A 20,191-nucleotide genomic window follows, 5' to 3' on the forward strand; every position below is an offset into this window, starting at 1 on the left:
TCTCTCGGAGTGGACCTGAGTCAATATTCTGGCAGCGGCAGCAACCCCGGCACCAAAATGTGCACCTTTATCGATCTGAACAACGTCCACGATCAATATGCCCAGAATCCCAGGCATGTGGTCACGGAGAGGACGTAAGTGGGACGTAAGTGTTGTGCACACAACCGCGGCCGAAGGACCTTCCGCTATTGCCCCAGCTGAACATTGCTCTCTCGATGGGGATGTTCAGTTCGGGTCGACTCGCCCGAAAGGGGCTTGTCCAGCATGTGCTGATGGCAAGACTCTGAGGGTCGTAGGTCTTTTTCGTCCTTGGAGCCCCAAAAATTGGCTCAATGATACCCGTGCTGACCTCGTGGTCAGGTCAACGTTGTTGGTGGTAGATAGAGTTCAAGCTCTCTTTACTCGGCAATGCCATCAGGTCCTTGCAGGCACCGGTGGAATTCGTTTCAATGGGTGATGACGGTTCTGGGCGACGTTAGGGAGGACTTCCAGGGAACAACTCAGAGCGGTCACTTCGATGGTAACGTCGCCTGATTGATATGCTTGAGAGGATCTCTGGTATCAGTCTTGGCAGGGGGGGACGGGCGTTCATGGCAGCATTATAAATTGCTCTTCCGGAACACCATACCATCCGGACATTGGAATACTCGACTTGCCTTTCGCCTGTCGGGTGCGTGTCGTATCTATTCCACCGGCTCAGCGTTATCCGACCTGAGCTGTGATGGGCAAGCTCTCCAATCACATCATGGAGAGTTTTGAGTCGCAAGGCTTTAATTAAAGCTTAAATAGCACCCGGGAGGGCGGGAGAAGCTGCTTTCAAATCCAGTCGCGGACGGCGGAGAGTAGGTCGTGGTCTGGACGCCGCACAGCAAGCAATTTAGTTGGAGCACGGGTCTCGGATACAACGCCGAACTGGAAACGCCTTGGCCATGGGGAATCAGTTTACAGTCTTGGTAATAGCCTGTGGTGGGCGGGGACTATATCATATTAATATGGATATGACAGCGGGGAAGAAACCCAGAACGAACCCCGTGACGAAATGATTCACTAATCATCCGAGGCAGTTGGACTTAGTCAGGATGTTCGTTAAAGGCGTATTATCATAGCTAGCTGGCTATCGGATCGGGGGACGAACTCCAACGTACATATTGTGTCATTGAAGATCCTGGAGCCCGCAAACCCCTTGGATTTTAGAATATAGGGACATCAGTATACGATTCAACCAAGGTGTATATACATACACCAAGCAAATGACCCATCGCCTTGCCCAACAAGCCCGACATATTATTACATCTGCCGTCACCACCACCATGTCTTCCACCCACCAACCCAACATCAAACTGTACACGGACTCGACGCCGAACGGGATCAAGATCTCGATCGCACTGGAGGAGCTAGGCCTGCCGTACCAGGTCGAGCACATCGACATCTCGACGAACCGGCAGAAGGAGGCCTGGTTCCTGGAGATCAACCCCAACGGCCGCATCCCGGCCATGACCGACACGTTTCGAGCCGACGGCCAGCCCATCCGCCTGTTCGAGGCCGGCGGCATCCTGCAGTACCTGGTCGACGAGTATGATGCCACCGAACACAAGATCAGCTTCCCCCGCGGCACGCGCGAGTACTACGAGATGGTCAACTGGACCTTCTGGCAGAATGCTGGGCTGGGGCCCATGCAGGGCCAGGCGAATCATTTTGTGAGGTGAGTTCGGTTCATTTGATCTTCGTAAGGGATAAGGGGTGGACAGGGAGATGGGAATGTTGGTGATAAGTAATCACGGCATCAGAGGGCGACATGGGGTGATTCCAATCAACACTAACTGGCTGTAACCGCAAAATAAAAGATACGCTCCCCAAAAGATCGAGTACGGCATGAATCGCTATGTCAACGAGACCCGCCGCCTGTACGGCGTGCTGGACAAGCACCTGCAGTCGTCCAAGTCCGGCTTCATCGTGGGCGACCACATCTCCATCGCCGACATCACCACCGTCGGCTGGGTCATCTACGCCGGCTGGGCAGGCGTCGATATCGACGAGTTCCCCACCCTCAAGAAGTGGGAGGAGATGATGACTGCGCGCCCGGCCGTCAAGAAGGGTTGCGACGTGCCCAAGCCGCTCACCATCAAGGAGCGCCTCAAGGACAAGGCCGGGCTCGAGGCCTACGCCAAGAAAGCCAGCCAGTGGATCGTGCAGGGCATGCAGGACGATGCGAAGAAGTAGTTTCGACCGAAGATGTAGAGTGAATAGCAAATGCACTGCGGTATTGCATGTACAGTACCAGCCACCTGCAGTCGCAAGCTTCTGGATGTGTAGACGAGATAATGTGCTTCAAGGCCAAGAAGCCGAACGGCCCGCCTTGCGAATAGACACACTTACCGTTCAATTATGTCCTTGGCCGATCATTTCCGCTCCGTTGAGCCTGTCCCTGCTTTGCTCTGTTGTCTCTCACGCGTGTCCCCTCGATGGACGCCTGCCTGCTTCGGCACAAAGGGTGGGCCAGTCTCTACCTCGCCCTTTGACTTCTCCGTCCCTTGCATCATCGTCTCCCTACCTCCGACCATAGGCTTTGCGGGCCGTCGCTCGAGCAGGGGGTTACCCTGATCAGCGACATCACCAGACAAGGGTGACAATGGGTGCTCTGGTCGGGAATCCATCGTCGTAAGGCACGACCCACACCTCCAACGTCGGCTTGGTTGATCGCGTCAGTTGTGCTGTTGAAGGGATTATGGGGAGATAGGGGTCATGCTCGGCCACATTTGTGCATTGCATTCGCTTGGTCGGGAGATGAAGAAGGGCATCTCTCCCGACTGGCGATGGTGGCGAACGAAGCGACAGGGTGACGAGCGTTAGGGGGTAGGGTGTATTTCGAAGTAGTCCCGTAGCTTCCATCACACCTTCTCTTGCATGCGTTAAATCCTTTCCAGCCTTATCCTGAAGAAGGGCATCTCCCGACTGGCGAGGGTGGGCGGTGAAGTGAAGGAGTGACGAGCGTCAGTGGGAATCGTCCCTTTCGAAGCAGGCCCGCAGCTTCCATGAGACCTTCTCTCGCATGCGTCGAATCCGTTCCAGCCTTATCCGAGCATGTCGTGCAGATCGCAGATAATGAAGGGTAGCAGTCGGTACGTCGTGGGGCCTGGCACAGTACCATAGGGAGAGCTCCACAGCTTCCCATGACACCTTGTAAAGCAGCAACAAGTCCTTGTAGAGGCTGATATGTGCCACGGTAGTCTTCCTTGGGCGAGGTGGTTAGATAGAAGTGGATACTAAGACCTTCGATACGGGACCAAGGGTGTCAGTCAACCGAAGCTCCATAGCTTCTATGGGTCCTTCTCTTGCATAGCCGTAGAAATTCGCCTGTCCGGGTGATATCACTGATATTCAGCCGAAAGCTGGAGCTGGATCCTTCCTTCCGATGTTCTGCCAGTCTCATGGCGTTGGGCCTGACTTAGTCTGCAGACTCGTTAGCACGGAATCCAAATATACATTGCATTCTCCTGGCAACGTTTGGAGAGCGCCAGCGACGCCAACAAGCCCACTGTCCAAGCGCCCACCGCGACAAAAGTCTCCATAACTTCTTCATCTCAAAGGCTGGCGGTGACGGCATTGTGGGCATGTGGCGTCTTAGTGTTGTAGCCTCGTGTCTCCGGTTCGACAGGAGAGCAGGCGTAGGACTGGAAATTTCTTCCACAGGGGGCAGAAGGAGTCGGAACACCGTACACCTTATCGATCCACCTTCTGAAGATGGAATGCGTGTAGCACAGACGTTGTGTGCTGAGCGGAGCCTCCAGCCTTGCTGGTCCCAAGTTAACCCAGTGTGACGGTGGCAGGTTCCACGGTGGTAACGATAACAATGGATTGTCCGACCAGGTTTCAAAGGTAGCGAAGAGCTAGGGAACGTGCATGCATGTGAACTAGGCCGCCTCTAGCAACGGGTACGGCATGGTCGTCCCAGCCGTCTCCAGTGGGAGCTCGCTTGCTGAGATCCTTGGAGCTCTTGGTGGGCTTTGGTTGCTGACGAGGCAGTATATTCCGTTCTAGGAAACCCCCACTGCGTGACCAATTAGGGCGTTCTCAACTGCCCTAAAGGAATGGCTGCATGACAAAGTAGCTCACTCAGCCAGTGTCGAGCGTTTCTAGAAGGCACAGCGAAGAGGGAATGTGTGAGTGTGCAGGAAACAGACCCAGACAATTCGTGCTGGTGGGTAAATTGCAAGAGACTCTCGAATCATTCCCATTAATACGAACCTGCGTGCCGTCCGGTCTAACCATAGACCTCGCATTCAGCCGTGGCAAATATGTAAACCAGGGAGAGCCTGTCGACCGTTGCCGGCAGCCACCATGAGCAAAAGGTGGCTCTTTCATCCAGTTGTCGACAGGGTTTCCCCAGAGTCAACTGCTCTGTCATCCACCTTCATTACGACATAACACGTCCAGACCTCAGAACGACGAGCTCGCCCTTGCCCATCCGGGCAGATGATGTGGACGACAAGGAAAGCACACACAAACCAGATCTTTTTGAGATCCGTGGCGTGCTGACTCAAGTCCTGTGCGGAATTGCCAGCAGCCCGGACCTGCAAGATTCGACGGTTGGCGAGGCGATGTCCTGTATCTGTGACACACCGTTCGGCAGGCAAGTTTGAAGTTGTACCGTCTTTGCCATGCAGAACAAAGTGCGTGGAGGATGCAGGCTTCGGTATCAGAAGCACTGCAGGGATGAAATTTGTCGAAACAGCGGTCACCAGTTCCGTGGTTTCATGTTGGCAGAGCTTTGTGCCGGCAGGATGCGGAGGAATGATTGGAGGAGTGACTTAGTCGAACGACCCCACGACTGAAGGCTTTGGCTGATACGGCCCAACCCTGGTGTTCGCTTCACTCGCTAAGGGCACGAATGATTTGCGATGGGCCGTGGCTCCTCCATCCGCCGTCCGGAGTCCACCAGATCTCATCACCTGGTGATCACAGCCAAGTCTGGAAGCAAGTGTATCCGGTGTTCCGGATCGGCGATCTGCCGCATTCATGAGGTCGTTGGTCTGCCTCGTCGCCTGCTCGTCGCCCTGCTGTGGTTCGGTCAGAAGGCACACTCAAGTCAAGTGAAGGCGAGATGCAGGCTAGAAGGAGGGGGTTGACGAGTGGCGTGTTCATCTTTGGACTTTGCATGCATCAACCTGGCATGTGATGCCCAGCCATCTTCAAGTTCATTATGCAATTATGCAGCAGCATTGAGGACCAGTCAGCCGCGCAAATCACGCTATTCCTGACGAGGTAGTGAACAGATCTTGAAGAGGAGAGAAGTGTGTTTGTACAATTTCCAAGCGTCTGATTGTACGAGAGCAACTCAGCCGAGCTGCAGTACCAATCAATGGACAACGCTCGTGCAATCGTCATCATATTGGCACGTGTACAGAAACCAGCAACACGCTCAAGGTTCAAACAATTGCCAGATAACAGGTTTTGGCGACAGCTGAAGCCTGATGCGCTGTGTTGGGTCCAAGGACGGGGATACCAAACGAAGCAGGGTCAACGATCACCAGTGGGATCGACCCCCTGATAGGAGAGGCAGGTTCACCGCAAATCCCCTTTTTTTGGGCCCAACAGGCGTCCCATGGCCCTAGAGGCCTGAATATCAACACATGGTCTGGGCACTGATAAGGTGACCCGAGTCTCTGGATCCTCCTCTTCGCAATCACTTCTTTGGGAACGAGGAAGCAAGCGGCCTCAAACCTGGAAAACCCGCGCGAGGACATGCTGAACGAGCGACGATTCATAGGGAGGCAAGAACCATGGGAGTCAAAGTGCGCCTGATCAACGTGTCCACTGATCTCTTCAGACAGAGGCGTGGAAGGCATACGTACTGCGAGACTGGGGAGAACATGAACCACGTCGTCTCTCTCCCATGTCATGGTGAGATAGGAAGGAACGGAGAATCGTTCACGCAGATCTTTTTCTTCCAGGGCAATATGCCGAGAGACTTGAGAGAAACATTTGATAGAGCGAGGTCATCGCCCTGAACAATCATAGAATATTGTTGCGTTGCCTCTGCAGCTTACCCAAGCCAACAGAAACCCCCATGGGTGCTGGATGCTTGATGCCCGGGGTGGTGTCGAAGGCACTGACGAAAAGAGACTGCGGCAGCGGAAACGTTTTCGCTGTCGAAAGGGTGGCCAAACCCGATTGCATCAGGATCGAGTAAGCTGGATGCAAACCAGCTGGACCACCCTATCCACGAGGACATTCCTTCTGTCTGGGAGACCTGAGGCAGAAAAGAAGGGAATGGGGTTTGAGGCCAGGCACTTTGAAGTCATCAGGCTTTGAGACAAACAACGATTATTTCCGATTCGTTTCGGTGGGTGGCCACGACCATGATTCCTGCTTACGGGAGAGGGAGGTGGTGATTGGCCGTGGTTAGAAATTCAAAGATTAAAAACTTTGGATTAAAAATTGCTTGGTGGAGAGTGAGTGAGAGTAGAAGCAGAAAGTGCGTTGCAGAACCAACAGTAGTAATAGTGGTAGCAAGGAGGGGGGGCAAAAGAAACAACAAACGGGGACGGAAGTAAGGAAAACTTAGGAACTTTGAGTCTCTACGAGAAATTATTAACATTAAAACTCGTACGACGAAGGGAATTGGAAACCAGTGGCTCGTCTGGTGGGTCGAACAACAACAATTGTACGAAAAATCCCGACGAAGACGGGACCAAGAAGGGTGAACAGTCGAGAGGAAACATGAACCAACGACATAGCCATATCAATAACAACAACAACAATAATAATAATGAATGCTGAATAAAACGTGAGCCGAAGCAAGAAGCGAAGGTCCAAGGTTCCTGGGGAATTTCTGATTTGATTGAATTGAATGGAAATGGAATGGAATTGGAATTGCAATCCTCTATCCCTTTCGGCTCTCGCGCCACAAAATTTGGCTGACCACCGACCGTAAGGGGGCCGAGAACAGGTATGTTAGGCTCGTACAGTAGTAGAACGAGAGATTCGAAAATTAATCATAATAATAATCCAGTGGTAAGTAAGGCCAGTCAGGGCGGCCGACGGATGGTTTCGGCCGCAAAACCAACTGTCAGGCCCCGCCCCTGCGTGCGAGAAGAGCAAAATCCGATTCCGGATGACTCAACTGCTGCTGGCGGGTAGTGCGTGATCAGCAGGCAAGCCAGGCTCGGAGAGATTTCGTTCCAGCGCCCCAGCTCAGCATCGGTCGGCTTTAATCTAAGCGCGAAGGCTAGCAACCACCTCCGCATCAAGGCGTCTTTGATCGGGAGATCGGAAAAAGTAATGAAAGTTGTGCTCAAACAATGTGCAAAGAGATGAAACAAAGTAGCAGTAAGTTTTTTTAAATGAATTATCATTTGGTTCAGGAGTCTCAACCTTCGATCCTAGTATCGAGGGAGAACTATCTGCCATTGTACATAGAGTAGAGTCATGTTGAGGAACTAGAGCCAAGAATGTTGAAGTGGTGTCGAGGTTGAGCAAGATGGTCATCCAATCCCTCCATTGTTTTCCCAGGCTGGCACAAAGGCCACGACTACTGGGTCGGCAACGAGGTTTCAAACTCCCTCTTCCTCAATCTCGCCCTGCTCTCGTGCCCCTTGCTTGTGTTCCCCCTTTAGACTGGCCCAAATTTCCGTGTGAATACATTTTGATTCCACCGCCGAAAGCGTCACATTTCCCCAAAACACCATGCTCGTAAAAAAGACGTAGTTGCTAGAACGCTGAGGGTATCACGTAGAGTCGTTTCCAAGGGCAGCCAATCAACCTGCTCAGTAGGCAGCGATTATGGTTGGCTGTTGCCTTGAAGGGAGATAGAAGCCTTCTTCTTCGAAGGCTTCCGACTCTTCGGGTGATAATGAAGCGTTGTCCTTGGCGTCGTAGAAGGAAGTCGTGGCGATGGCTTGTCTTTGTTTCTCGCTCAGGACTTCGATGCTCGTGGTGGGTGGTGAGGGCGGCATGTGTTCGTCATCCGAGTCGGAGTCGGTGTCGAGGCTCAGCTCGGGAGGAGAGTGTCGTGAGGCCGTGCGGACCAGAGTCAGGCCCTCGTTCTCCTCGTCATCATCTTCCATATCGGAGTCGACCTCGATGGCAGTCACCTGGGTGTCTGGCTTCTGCTCAGTTTCGTCCTCCGACTCCTCTTCCGAGGAGGTTGCGTCTTCGGGTTCCCAGTCGGCCTCGGGCTCCTCCACGATGGTCTCGACGTGTCGATGTCTCTCCTCCTCTTCCTCCTGTGCCTGGGATCCGTTGACGATGTTGTTGAACCATCGCTCCTGCTCCTGCTCGGCATTGGCCAAATCGAGCATCAAAGAGTCGAGCATATTGGCGTGTCCAACCAACAGGCGGAGGTCGTGGTCAGGCCGGGCAGCCTCGCGAGAGAGCTTGCCGCGAGCACTGTGGGCGAGGAAGTAGGTTTGCGTGATGCTCATCTTCTGTTTCTTCTGCGGCGGCCGGGTGTAGATGGATTGGCTGGCAGACTTGGTGTTCGCTGTGGAAGCGGAGAAAGTGACGGAGGAAGGCATTTTGAGGGTTGGTGGTTGTAGATTGGATTGCTTTCTGAGTCACTGGTGTGGGGACCGTGGTGGTTTGGTTTGGCAGTCCGGTCTATTCGACAGTTGACTTGTCTGGAGGTGTCAATGCTGGATGCTCATCAATGCTGTTGTTGTTGTATCTTGTTGTAGATGTGATGATGGAGAGAAGAAAGGAGGCTGGTTGGAGGGGTGGGTGGACGAGTTCTTTTGTAAACTCACGGGTTGCTAAGAAATCCATGTATGGGGGGCCCATTAACGTTAGGATTATTGAAGGTGCCTGAGTAAGAAACGGGTGCGAGAGAGGGTCGAGCGTGCGTAAAGACCGAGCTCCACCAGGCGACAGGGGTCCCCTGTCTAGGCCCCTGGCCCTGGTCACTTTGCACACCAGCAGGGCTGTGACGGACCCTCCCCCCAAGACTAAACCCGAGGGCGGTGTTACGTTCTCTCCGAGGAGTGACTCTGTGACTCTGAAGGACTCTTTCCTGGAAGGGAGCAAGCGGGGCTGCAGGCTGAGAAATCTGAAAGCAGCATGTCATTGTGTCGTTATGCAGCAACTGGTGTCACTCGGCCGTCTTCGTCTCTGCCTGATCCTCGGACGGTCTGTTGCACCTGTTGCCCCGTTGCCCTCGCCCTCCCGGCTCCTGGGCTCGCAATCTGCTCCGAGTCGAGTAAAGCCCACCACCGTCGTTCTTCGTTCTTCGTCTGATCTCACCCTCACCCACTCCCCGTTTCTTACGGCATCCATGCCTCTTCTCGTTGCTGTGCTGTGCTCGTGTGTTTCGTGTCTATTGGTTTCATCCTCCCATCACCCATCAGGAACCGGCGTAAATTGGCAAGATTATGGCTGATTTCCGAGGAGGGCAGCCAGGGCAGCCTTTCCCGATTACTCTACGGGCTGCCGAGCTCTCCCATCAATGAAATGGGCAGACAGAGGAAAACAAGGCGACAAGCTTCAATGACAGCATTTCCTAGGGGGAGGGAGGACCTGCTGAGGGCGTGCTGAGAAATGTCCTGTTGCTTCGGACCACCAATTACCCAATGGGCGGCCGTCATTGCCCTGTATCTTGGTAAGCCAGTGCGTTGTAACCTTGGCCTTGGCTGACGGCCTCCTGTCTACCACCTGGCGGTCAACCGTGTTCTGGACTCTGGATGTGACGATACAGCATTGCTATGCTCTCGTAATCCACCCATCACCCTCGATTTCTACTACCACTACTGCTACTACTGCGTATTGCACTGTGCACCTACCCAAAACGTCTCTCGAATCCCACCGATGCTTTGCTGGAATTATCCGGGCCAGCCACCAAAATCAAATAGCAGCATGATCCTCTAATTAATTATTTGGCACACAAACTCTTGTTGCAAACCCAGCTTCCAGAACTCTTTCCTAATTCATCCAGCTATTCTGGTACTTTCGGGCTTCACCCAGCTGTCCTCCTGTGGGGGGAGCTCTGCGTGGGAGTACCACTGCTGTGTACATCTCTTGTGGTCAAACAGGTGCTTCGCATTGGTATTGGTGGAATGGCCGTCAGCTCTGAAGCCCTAGGGCTTCTCGTTATCAGGACCTGGGTTCTGACTGTATGGGGGCTGGCTGAGCGCCTGAGGCCGTGCTGAGGGGTAGCTCGAGACGCCTAAGGAAGTCTGTTTCAGGTCGCCCAATGCTGCTTGCTCGGGCTTTCGAACACCTCTACCCCGCCTATAACCTGTAGACACCTCAGGCTATCGACCACCCCCGGGGATGCTGTTCAATCCACACCAAATCCCCGGAGACCTGTGGTCGCTGGCCATCGTATTCCTCGGGCTTCATCTCCCAGCACTGGACTACGCTATCGTCTTGCTATCGCCCTGGCCGAGCATCTGCTGATTTACTTGAGATCCAAACCCCGTAGATAGACACCTATTTTCCGGACACGTATTCGTTGTCGTGTTACCGTGGGCTGAGCCTGCATCAAGATTGCTGGCTGCCTACGATGGAGAGATCTCCCTGCAGCACCGCACCACAACTACACAGTATAGTCCCCGGGTTCTAGGTTAAGTCTGCCTGATCGAGGCAAGAGGGAGAGGACAGCCACGACGAGCTACATGGGCGCCTTGATCGTCGCAATCTCGTGTTTGCTGTACTCCTCGCCCGTCTGCCGGATCTGGAGCTGCTCGCATTCGTATACAAAAGCGGTAGGTTTGTTGTGGTGTACCAGCCACCATCGTGGGGCGCGTATTTGCCGTATTCGGAACAACCTGCGAGCCGATCACCCAATAGTGGTGCGTTGTTGCCTATTTCCTGTATTGAGGACAGTTGCTCTAGGAGGAAGGCATCTCGTGCTGCTTTCCCTGCTTGGCGGTCTGCCAGGCAGCCGGGGAACGACCAGGAAGCGGCGCATTACAATTCCGGACTGCGAGCTCGGTCGCGACAGCACGTTTCAGTCCGGGTCCGAAAGCGCCCGTCGGGCATAAAAGGTCACGCTGAGGCCGCAAGCAGGTTATGCCTCGCACTAGGCCCGAATAAGGTATAGCGGTGACGTTGTGCATCTTTTGTCCTGGGCCAAACTCCGTCAGGACGAATTGTTCGTCCGAAATGCAGTGCGAGTCTATTTCCCTCCCCTAGCTCCTCTCCTCTCTGCGCTGTTTGGCTCGCGCTTTCGGCCTTTCGCAATCTCCATGGACGGTCCCTCTGCTTGCATGTTGCCCGTGCACGATGCACCGACGTCGTCCGATTTGTGCAGTCAGCCAGATGCACCACCAAAGGGCCAGGACTGCTCTTTGCCTCCTCCTTCCCCACCTTTCGCGAAGAGGCACCCCTAAACCCCTCCGCCTGCAGCCTCGTGATCGCGTGCAAACGGGAGTGCGGACAATATAATGTGCGCGCTTCCGAAGTTGCTACGATCCCGAATTCTCTTCGTCGCCCCAAATCTCAGAAATTGCGCTCGTGACCCTTTCTTCTTCGCGGGGAATGTTTCAAGGGGAATGGCAACGTCAATTTCCGCGCGCGTTGTTTTTCTCCCAAGTGCATAAATGCTGAGAAAATGCATACCGAGGGCGACGAATCACAATGGCGGCTGCCTGAGGGCCAAAAATCAGGCAAGGAGTCAGGCATCCGCGATAAAACACTGCTCAATGTCATCAACCACATTCCTGATGCAGAAGACGCTCGTCAGCATCCCTGGCAATGCCAATTCCCACGGATATGCGGTGAGCTACCGCTCGTCACGACACGGGAATTTGGATTTTGGGCATATCCTTATTCGCACATTTGACCTGTTTTGGGAACGAATACCACACTTTGGCGAGCCGGGAAAGGGGGCTTTTGGTGTGCACCCAGATCGTGGGTTACAGCACTACGCGTGTGAACCTTATGACGGCTTGGCTTCCCACTAGGTCTGCTGCTAGAAGCCACTAGTGTTCCAGTTAGTGGCTTGTGCCCTCGGGCACAGCGTCCGGTTGCCCAATGCGGCAACCTTCTCGAAGGACGGGCTGATCTGTTATGGTGGCTGTGTCGCCGTCGATCGTTTGTCCTTTTGCTGGTAACCAATAAGCTGCCACGCACCGAGGCGGGCTGTGCGTATTCTTAGAAGCCGAAGCGAAGAGTGACCCTCGTTGATACACGTTCTCATTCCAATTCCCTACCGAAACAGACGATTGTGTATGGCCTGACGCGCTGCTACCCTGCTCCCCCGCAAATCTTTCAATCGCCTACCTAATTCTGTTGCCTGATGGCTGTGCTGGACCCTGCATGGAGATGAGATGTGAGTGTCCCCGCCACCAATCTGCCTTACACATCACGATAGACGATCACACAACGGACGTAGAGGCGTCGTGCGCCCTTGCGACAACAAGAACAACAGAAAATGAATCTGACAACATCTACACACAATGGTCACATCGATCCCGCATCTTAGTGAGTCACAAAAGAGTATTCCGTTTCGCCTCAGCATCTCGAACGATCGTTGGCGCCTTCGCAGGGAAATGGGTGCGGTACCCGCGATATAATCAGCCCGTCAACAGGGCCCTTTGCTCGAGTAGTCAATACTACTTACCAAGCACCTCAGCGCACACACACACACACAAATAATATGCGATTCGCCGCACCATGTGGAAAATTTTCTATATCTCCACTGCTGAGTATGCCAAAAGGACAAGCAGGTATGAGTCTCACCGAAGTTTAATCGAACAATTCCTCGACTGGCTATCGCCATTGGCCAAGAAATGGGAGTAATAAAGATCAAAAGAGGCAGTTCTCCTGCTGACTCAACTCTTGGATCGGGAGGCCCCGTGTTGCATGGGAAACCGTTGTGGTGAGATTGATGACTCCCTTTTCTCGAAGCACAGCAACAAGAGGTTCACAGTGCTCGTATTTCCGAGACGGCTCAAAGTCCGTCCGGCCACTGTTGCTTGGGGTCTTGTCTTCGCTCAGCCCTAAGACGGTTTCGTTCCACATCCCCAAACTCAATGTCGGGCCTGAAATCACGACAAGTGCTGTCGGTATACCGTCTTAACTCCGCCACCGTCTATTGCCTGTGCGCCTGCTACTGGTCACCCACTGGTCCAGATGCTGACATGATCAGTCATCCTTTATCTCTGGGACAACCGACATTCGCTGCTTTTGCGACCGCCTCTATACCCGACTCCTGTTCGGCTGTGTCTGACTTACCACACACAATCCCATCTTTCCAATTGTGCCGGCAACCCGTTACGGACGGAGCTGACGGGCGAACTTTGTCTGTCCAGGACGACTACTGCATGTATGGTTGATCTCCTCGGTCGAGCCCTACCTATGGGACAACGCGCCGAAATTGCCATCCCGTCTCCACCACACTTCGTATACGACAAGTTCCACTGACCAACTGCGTGCTTATCAAACCCAGGAGGTATTCTTAGCCCCCTCCCCCCCTCCCCAGAGCCTCACAGCCCTACCGTCCGGAAAGAGGGTGTGCAGACAGCTTGACCGTCAGCACACGCGGAGGGCTAGTCCACACAGCCAAGTCCCAGATAGTACCCTATTTGGAACAGGTGCTGACCACGAAAGGGTCAAAAACACCCCTCCTCCACCCGTTCAGGACAGCTCACGATATCTGAGGCCCGGAAAATATTGGGTGGGGACACGTACCTCGTGTTCGTTCAAAGCTACACCAGGTGGACAGGTCATCCTCCACATACCTTTCACTCTCTATGCGCACGGCCACACCAGGCACCGATTCTTTTGGTCAGCGACAGAGTGTCGTTGTCGACAGTTCCGAACCAATCGACCGCGGGTGGAAGTTGCGGCTATGGTGATCCTCCTCCTCACTTCCAAAAAGTCAAACTCAAACACTCCTGACTGGTGCCACCTCGACGGTGAGCACCTACAGTACCTATCAGCAGCCACACCACCTCACTGCCTGACCGAGCTCATCGCTGCCGGGGTCCATCCCATCTGACACTTGTACCGAAAGCGCGGGATACTGAGAAGATCAGTCGGTGTGATTACTCCATCCCAACCCCCCTGGGCGGGTGGGGGGTTGTGCTGGCACGTTCTCCTCCTCTCCTCCTACTCTTCGTCTAATGCCGGTTGCGCGAACCGAAGATCAGTTGGTCCATCAAGGTTCGAGACCTGAAGATCAGGCTGACCTTCGTTCCCTTCCTTGGGAACCAACTTGCCGGGTTCGGGAAACGCGCTCGGCATCACCCCCCTGGGGGACAGGATAAGACAGGAAAGGACCGGGGGACATGAACGACGCTCTGTCAGGAAAACAGAAAAAGGTACGGCCGTTGGACCCGACTTTCCCAAGTCTCACTCAGGTCCTTTTGGCATACGAACGGGTCATCCATCCCAAAGACCCAAGCCGAACCAAACCACCTGTGTGATATCCCCACGCACACACCAAGCGAGCAGGTTTGCCTTCTCTTCTGGTTCTCTCTCCACCAGCCAGCCAAGCCCTGTCGCTGACCGAGTTTCCCGAGAGAGCTTTCCCCCTTCGACACGGTGGTCCAATGACGAGGCCTCGTGCCCGAACGACTTCCTTTGTCGTTATAATATTTGGTTTTCGTTGTGGAACGGGACGATGGTTTTGGAAAACCAGCCGCCCCCCCCCCCCTCCACTCAAAAAGAAACTGTCTTCTCAGTCCCAGTCAGTCCCCAGTTTTGCGGACCGATCGTTCTTGTGCACAGACACACCGCCGGTACGGTCTTCTGCGCGATCATCGACACATATGGGATTCGTTTCGTCCATGAGACGGATATCCACGATGACCGTGACCGGATTGTCCCGTGGCAGGGGCAGAGGCAGAAGCAGAGGAGAGTGGCATGTGCTGCTGATGGTGGTGCCGGTGGCGGCCGCCGCTTGGGGAGGAGGACACTTGTTGTCCCTCTCTCATGAACGACTGAGTAAGAGCCTCGGTCGTAACTCTCCTGCCCAGCGGAAGGTGGTCCGGCTGCCTTTGGCTGGCTCTTGGGGGAACATCGATTTCCCGGGGCCCTCCCTCTACCCATCCGTCTGAACACGGTGTCGGACATCGACGATGGGGTGGTTGGTCTGACCTTGCTGCCCCGGCCGGCCAGCCACTTACTCGCTGATTCACCTAGGCTGGTAGGTAGGGAAGACAGACGGCTGAAGGGATGAGTGCGTGGCAAGACCCAACAACGGAATGATCCGATACCTCACGTTGAGCAGACTGACTCCAAGGTAAGCAAGCCGATCGAGTACCTCTTGATGCCCACGAGACGAAACAAGCAGTCACTGGGTCCTCTTCAGCCCGGCTTGAGATCTGACAGACCTGGGCCGCATCAAGTCTTGCCGGACCTGTTTGGGTCTATCTGTCTGTCTCCCTGCTTCCTCGTCCCTCTCTATGCCTGTGACCGTCTTTCAGTCCCCGAGTCTTTCTTTCTTTCTTCACCCACGCAATGAACCCCCTTCCACACATACACACTCAAGGGGGGAGAACCGGAGGAAATCGCGCAAGAGAACCCTCCCCAACCGCCCCAGCCAGCATCCCTCTCTAGCATTCATTCACCCATCTATCCATTCATCCCCTTCTCCCCTTCTACCTCTAACGAAGCCGAACGACAACAGACGGACCATGCATGGGCTTGGGGGTATGCGAGCCATCATCAATCCGAGAGAGAGAGAGGGGAGGGAGAGAGAGGGAGAGAGCGAAGGGGGAAGCAACAGAAAAGAACAAATGGGCCAAAAAGGTTCCTCAGGTTTCTATCTTTCTATCTATCTACCTTCACAGTACCACCTCGTCTCAGATACATCTGGAAGAGGAGACCTCCCTCCCTCCTCCTGGGGGACATATTCTTCTCCCGCTGACGAGTTGCAGCTGCAATTCGCTGCTCAAGAATTATCCTGTAGTGGACTGGGAAATCCCCAAAAGCAAACTACTGTAGGTAGGTAGGGCTCTAGCCGGAGCATCAAGGTGGGTTTTGTTGGTTGTCGCATATCATATCCTCATCCTTGTCTTCCTTACACCGGCAAAATAGTCCAGGTCAAAGAGAAAGAGGAGAGGTGCAAACACCTCGCCGATCAGGAACGAAAGGATGAAAGGATGACTCTTTCATTTTCTGTCGAAGGCAGAGTGGTCTCCTGGATGGAAATGCAGGAACCCAAGAATCCTCAAAAAACAAAACAAAAACAACAACACAATTCGTCTTCTTCTGAGTGGAGAGATTGGCATATCATTTTTCAGTTCAGGGAAAGGGTTGGGCCGTCTTCCTTTCCCCCAGCGTCTGTCTGTCTGTCTAATCGAACATGTTCCCTCCACGCTATGCCAATGCAAAGTAGTGACAGTTTTTGTTTTTTCTCTCCTCTTTCTCCCTTGTTGGAAGTCAATCGTCCATGCAGAGAGAGAGAGAGAGAGAGAGAGAGAGAGAGAGAGCGCTACCCATATGCCTATTTACAATGTGTGTGTTTTGGTGCGTCCTCACGTTGATTGATGCGTACATGTCTTTTCTTGTCTATCCACCGCCATTACTTTTGGTACCAATTGAGAGTCCCAATTGCTGACTCTGAGGCGCCATTCGGTCTCAGTACTGCCTCGCCGCCTGCTGACACGCCTTCAGCTGCTCCAAGTACCAGCCGCAGATGGTCATGTTGCCCTGGTTTTGGTTCATGCAGTCGGTGAAGCTCTTGATGTCCGCGGCACAGGGACCCGAGGCTTCGGCGGCGGCCGAGTTCGATTGGCTATACAGGGCGTTGGGCATGGCGTCGCCGGTGCGGGCGTAGGCGTCGGTGGGTTGTTGCTGTTGCTCCACGGGCGCCGAGGAAGAGCCGCCACCGCTGAAGAAGCCGCCGATGGCGTGGCCGATCGAGGATCCAACTGCGACGCCACTAGATTTTCACGCATAGGTCAGCGGTCAGTTAGTTGGTTGGTAGGTTGGTTGGAAAGTGCATGAGGTAAAAAAGAAAAAGAATAATTCTCTCTTCCCATTCTTCTGCTCCTTCAAGGGTCTTCCTTGAAATATACGCATCTCCACCACCACAATGCATAACTTGGGGGCAAACTCCAGAGGGGTTTTTTTATCACTCACGCTGCCGTGCTGGCCATCTGGCCAAAGAGGCCGGGACCTTGCGATGCTTGCACAGGAGGGGCGTGTTGATGAGCGGATGCAGTCGGGGGAGCAGCAGTGGTAGTCATCGGACGTTGTTGCTGCTGTGGCGCCGATCGAGGAGCAGGAGCCGGAGCTGTCGGTCGCGACGGGGCCGGTCGGGCAGCACCTCCACGGGAACGAGGCATTTTGGCGGGCTTTTCTGGAGGAAGGTAAGGTCGAGTGTTGAGTTGTATATCTCGGAATCTGGGGGAGGGGGACGAGAGATCGATGGGAGAAGTGGAAGAAAGCAGTTGGTGAGGAAAGGAGTTGCGGGTAGATGAATGAATGAACTTGAGGGAACTTTGACGGCCATTCAATGCCAAGACCGCGGCTGGGGCCATGCCTATTTCCTGTACCGCGATTGGCCCGTTTCCAACGAACGCGATCGAATCCTCGCTGCAGCCTGTTAGTGGCCAAAACCATGGTCAGCGAAGTACCGAGTACAGAAGGACAATGTCTGGATAATCTCAAGCATTGTTTGTTAATAGATACGAATAGTACTTGTTACAAACAGCAACAACCTCGCCTTAGCTGGGTTGCCACAAAGAAGCAATTTGCAATTTGCAATTTCACCGCATCCTTTCAATCCAAGTGTTGATCAGGCTGTCCTCCACCCATGATCCTGCTCCAATCCTTGACATTCTCACACTCTCCCCGCAATCAATCTGCACTGATCCCATGGATCATCCAGGACTTTACACCGAAGGCGGCGGTGGAGGATAGTAGTCACGCATACCCGGGGGTGGCGGCGGTTGATCTGGAGGCGGAGGAGGAGCCTGGGTGCTGTCGGGAGGCGGAGGGGGAGCAGCACCGCCGCCATACTGCTGTAAGAAGGAGCTGAGTCCAGGAGGAGGCGCCCCGTATGCGGATTGAGCATCGTAACCGTGATATCCACCATACCCATAGTTCTGGGCTGGAGCTGGCTGTTGGTGTTGGGGTTGTTGCCAGGGAGCGGCTCCTTGCTGGGGAGCGGCACCGTATCCTCCTTGTGTGTCTCCTCGACTCTGGGCCGCCCATGGAGGAACCGACGAGTCGCCGTCCCGGTGGCCATGGTCTCGGTTGTCGTAACCCCGGTGGCCATAATCTCTCTGGCCGTAGTCTCGTTCCTGTCGTTCCTGTCGGTCTCGCTGCCAAGGGGCAACACCCCCCGTCGGCTGGCGTGCCCAGGGGCGAGAATCTCCACCGGAAGCGTACGAGTCGCCCTGATCATAGCCGCCAGGTGCAGCTTCGATGCGACCCGCCGGACCATTGCCAGATCCGTTCCCGGAAAGCTCTTGCATCAGATTCTGCGAGGTGTGAGAGGGTGGTCATACAAAAGGTTAGGGGACAACATACCTCCATCTCTCGGTCGACGGCATCTCCGCCAGCGCCCAGACGTCGTTGCGGTCCACCATATCCTCCAGGGATGTTGTTGCGCATGTCGCTGCCACGTTGTCGATCTGGGCAGTCCCTCGCCATGTGGCCAGCATTACCACAGACTCGGCAAATGATGTTGGCGGTAAAGTTGCGCTGCTCGGGGCAGTCGTACTTGCGGTGACCGATTTGCCCGCCTAATTGTGTCAGTCAGAGTTGGTCTCCGGCCAGGGGGGAGGAGAGGGCCCAACTTACAGTTTGCACACGCTTGATTCTCATCGTCGCGCAGAGTACCATTGAGCGCCGCCAGTTCGCGCAACTGATTTCGCTTGAGTTCATTTTGCCCTTCGGGAATGGACGCGGCGGTTTCGATGACGTTGTGGATCAGGGCTTTGGCCTTGTTGACTTTCTCTTCCGTGTCTGCCATAATCAGGCAGTGGAGGTCTTCTTCCTGGTTGCTAGTATGAGCTGCGTCAGATCGTCCTTTGCCCTCCTTGACGGAGCCTTTGCCTCGAATGGCGATCTTGGCCCCGGACTCGGATTCCATTTTCTTGAGAGTGTTGCCACGAGGGCCAATAAGTAGTCCGACTTTGCAGAAAAGAAGCTTTGTGTTAGTGTGGAATTCTCGAAAGCGAAAATGGTCTCAGGGCAATGGATTTGACAATGGTTAGTGCAGGATGCGACGTCTACCGCCTAGATCTCGAAGAGCAGAGCAGACGACAGCACGTGGAACAGCGAGCAAAAGCAGAGGGGGGTTTGTAGCAGAGTTATAGGGTTAGTAAGCATACTGAAGTTGATCTCGGGATAGTCGTTGACCGGCACATAGACCTTTTCCTGTGTCTTGGTCGGCCGCCTGTAGTCAGAGGGCGGATGGTAGTTGGGAATGGTCTTCATGGCCTTTTCAATCAATTTGTGTCGCTCTTCTTCCAGTCGTTTGCGGTAGCGGAACTCGCGCGTGTTCACCCGACGGCCGAAGTTATCGTACTGAGGGGCTGGCGACGGGGACCTGACAATTGTTAGTACTTGCAGAGACAAGATATGTGGGGAGGTTCTCACCTATCTGCTTCCGCAGGGACGACATCATTGATGCGCAGCTTCTGGCTGATCTCTTCGATACGGAGATGGAGGGCGTAAGCCTCGAGTTGTTCTGCTGTCATGTTCGCCTGGATCATGGTCGGAAGGCCCATGAGCCCTGCCGCCTTGTTCTCGCCGGCTTCACCCCAGCGATTGCGCTTTCTACGTCTCTTGACACCGTCGGCCGCAGGTTCAGCTGTTAGGGAGTTAGTCAGATGCCGGTGCACATGGGTGATCCACGAACCTCTGGGAGGACTGCGCCCACGCTTGCCCGAGTCACCCCAGGCGGGGGAGCTTGCAGAGCTATCATTTCGCGAGTCGCCTTCGCCTTCACCTCCAAACCGACGGCGCGTTCCGAGGGGGATGTTGTTAGAACCTGTGATGCCTTGACTGCGCCACGACATCTTGAGCGGCGGATCGCGAGTAAGAGGACTGGAAGTGCGCACGACAACTGATGAGGGTCGTTGGCGATGCAGCTCAACAGATTCGCAAAGAGTTGAGTTGTGAGCGGCAACTGGGAGACAAAGAAGGGGCGAAAGACCTTGCGCCGCGCCAAGACCGCGCTAGCCCCTTTACAGGTTGGGGCTAAGCCTAAAGAATGCAACGAGGACCTCGTAAATTATTACTGCGTTTCGGTCACTACTGTTACCCCCCTACAGTATGTATTCTACACTCAAAG

At 54.3% G+C, this 20,191-nt stretch overlaps 4 protein-coding genes across 4 annotated transcripts; 1 reads left to right on the plus strand and 3 right to left on the minus strand.

Moving 5' to 3' along the window:
* Nucleotides 1–1,310: 1,310 nt before the first annotated feature.
* AYL99_11070 (hypothetical protein) lies at nucleotides 1,311–2,220 on the plus strand (the record flags this gene model as incomplete). Its single annotated transcript, XM_018842576.1, has 2 exons — nucleotides 1,311–1,702; nucleotides 1,845–2,220. 2 exons carry the CDS (start codon nucleotides 1,311–1,313, stop codon nucleotides 2,218–2,220), a joined length of 768 nt encoding a protein of 255 aa, XP_018687989.1.
* Nucleotides 2,221–7,766: 5,546 nt separating this feature from the next.
* AYL99_11071 (hypothetical protein) lies at nucleotides 7,767–8,516 on the minus strand (the record flags this gene model as incomplete). Its single annotated transcript, XM_018842577.1, has 1 exon — nucleotides 7,767–8,516. One exon carries the CDS (start codon nucleotides 8,514–8,516, stop codon nucleotides 7,767–7,769), a length of 750 nt encoding a protein of 249 aa, XP_018687990.1.
* Nucleotides 8,517–16,521: 8,005 nt separating this feature from the next.
* Nucleotides 16,522–17,231, minus strand: AYL99_11072 (hypothetical protein; the record flags this gene model as incomplete). The annotated part of the gene is made up of 2 exons (XM_018842578.1): nucleotides 16,522–16,825; nucleotides 17,026–17,231. The coding sequence occupies 2 exons, from the start codon at nucleotides 17,229–17,231 to the stop codon at nucleotides 16,522–16,524; spliced, it is 510 nt and encodes a 169-aa protein (XP_018687991.1).
* A 549-nt stretch (nucleotides 17,232–17,780) lies between these two features.
* On the minus strand, nucleotides 17,781–19,916 carry AYL99_11073 (branchpoint-bridging protein; the record flags this gene model as incomplete). The annotated part of the gene is made up of 6 exons (XM_018842579.1): nucleotides 17,781–18,371; nucleotides 18,421–18,635; nucleotides 18,694–19,026; nucleotides 19,227–19,444; nucleotides 19,495–19,708; nucleotides 19,757–19,916. The coding sequence occupies 6 exons, from the start codon at nucleotides 19,914–19,916 to the stop codon at nucleotides 17,781–17,783; spliced, it is 1,731 nt and encodes a 576-aa protein (XP_018687992.1).
* Between the last annotated feature and the right edge of the window lie 275 nt (nucleotides 19,917–20,191).

This window comes from Fonsecaea erecta (assembly GCF_001651985.1).
Source record: "Fonsecaea erecta strain CBS 125763 chromosome Unknown Scaff13, whole genome shotgun sequence".
NCBI classification, from domain to species: Eukaryota; Fungi; Ascomycota; class Eurotiomycetes; order Chaetothyriales; family Herpotrichiellaceae; genus Fonsecaea; species Fonsecaea erecta.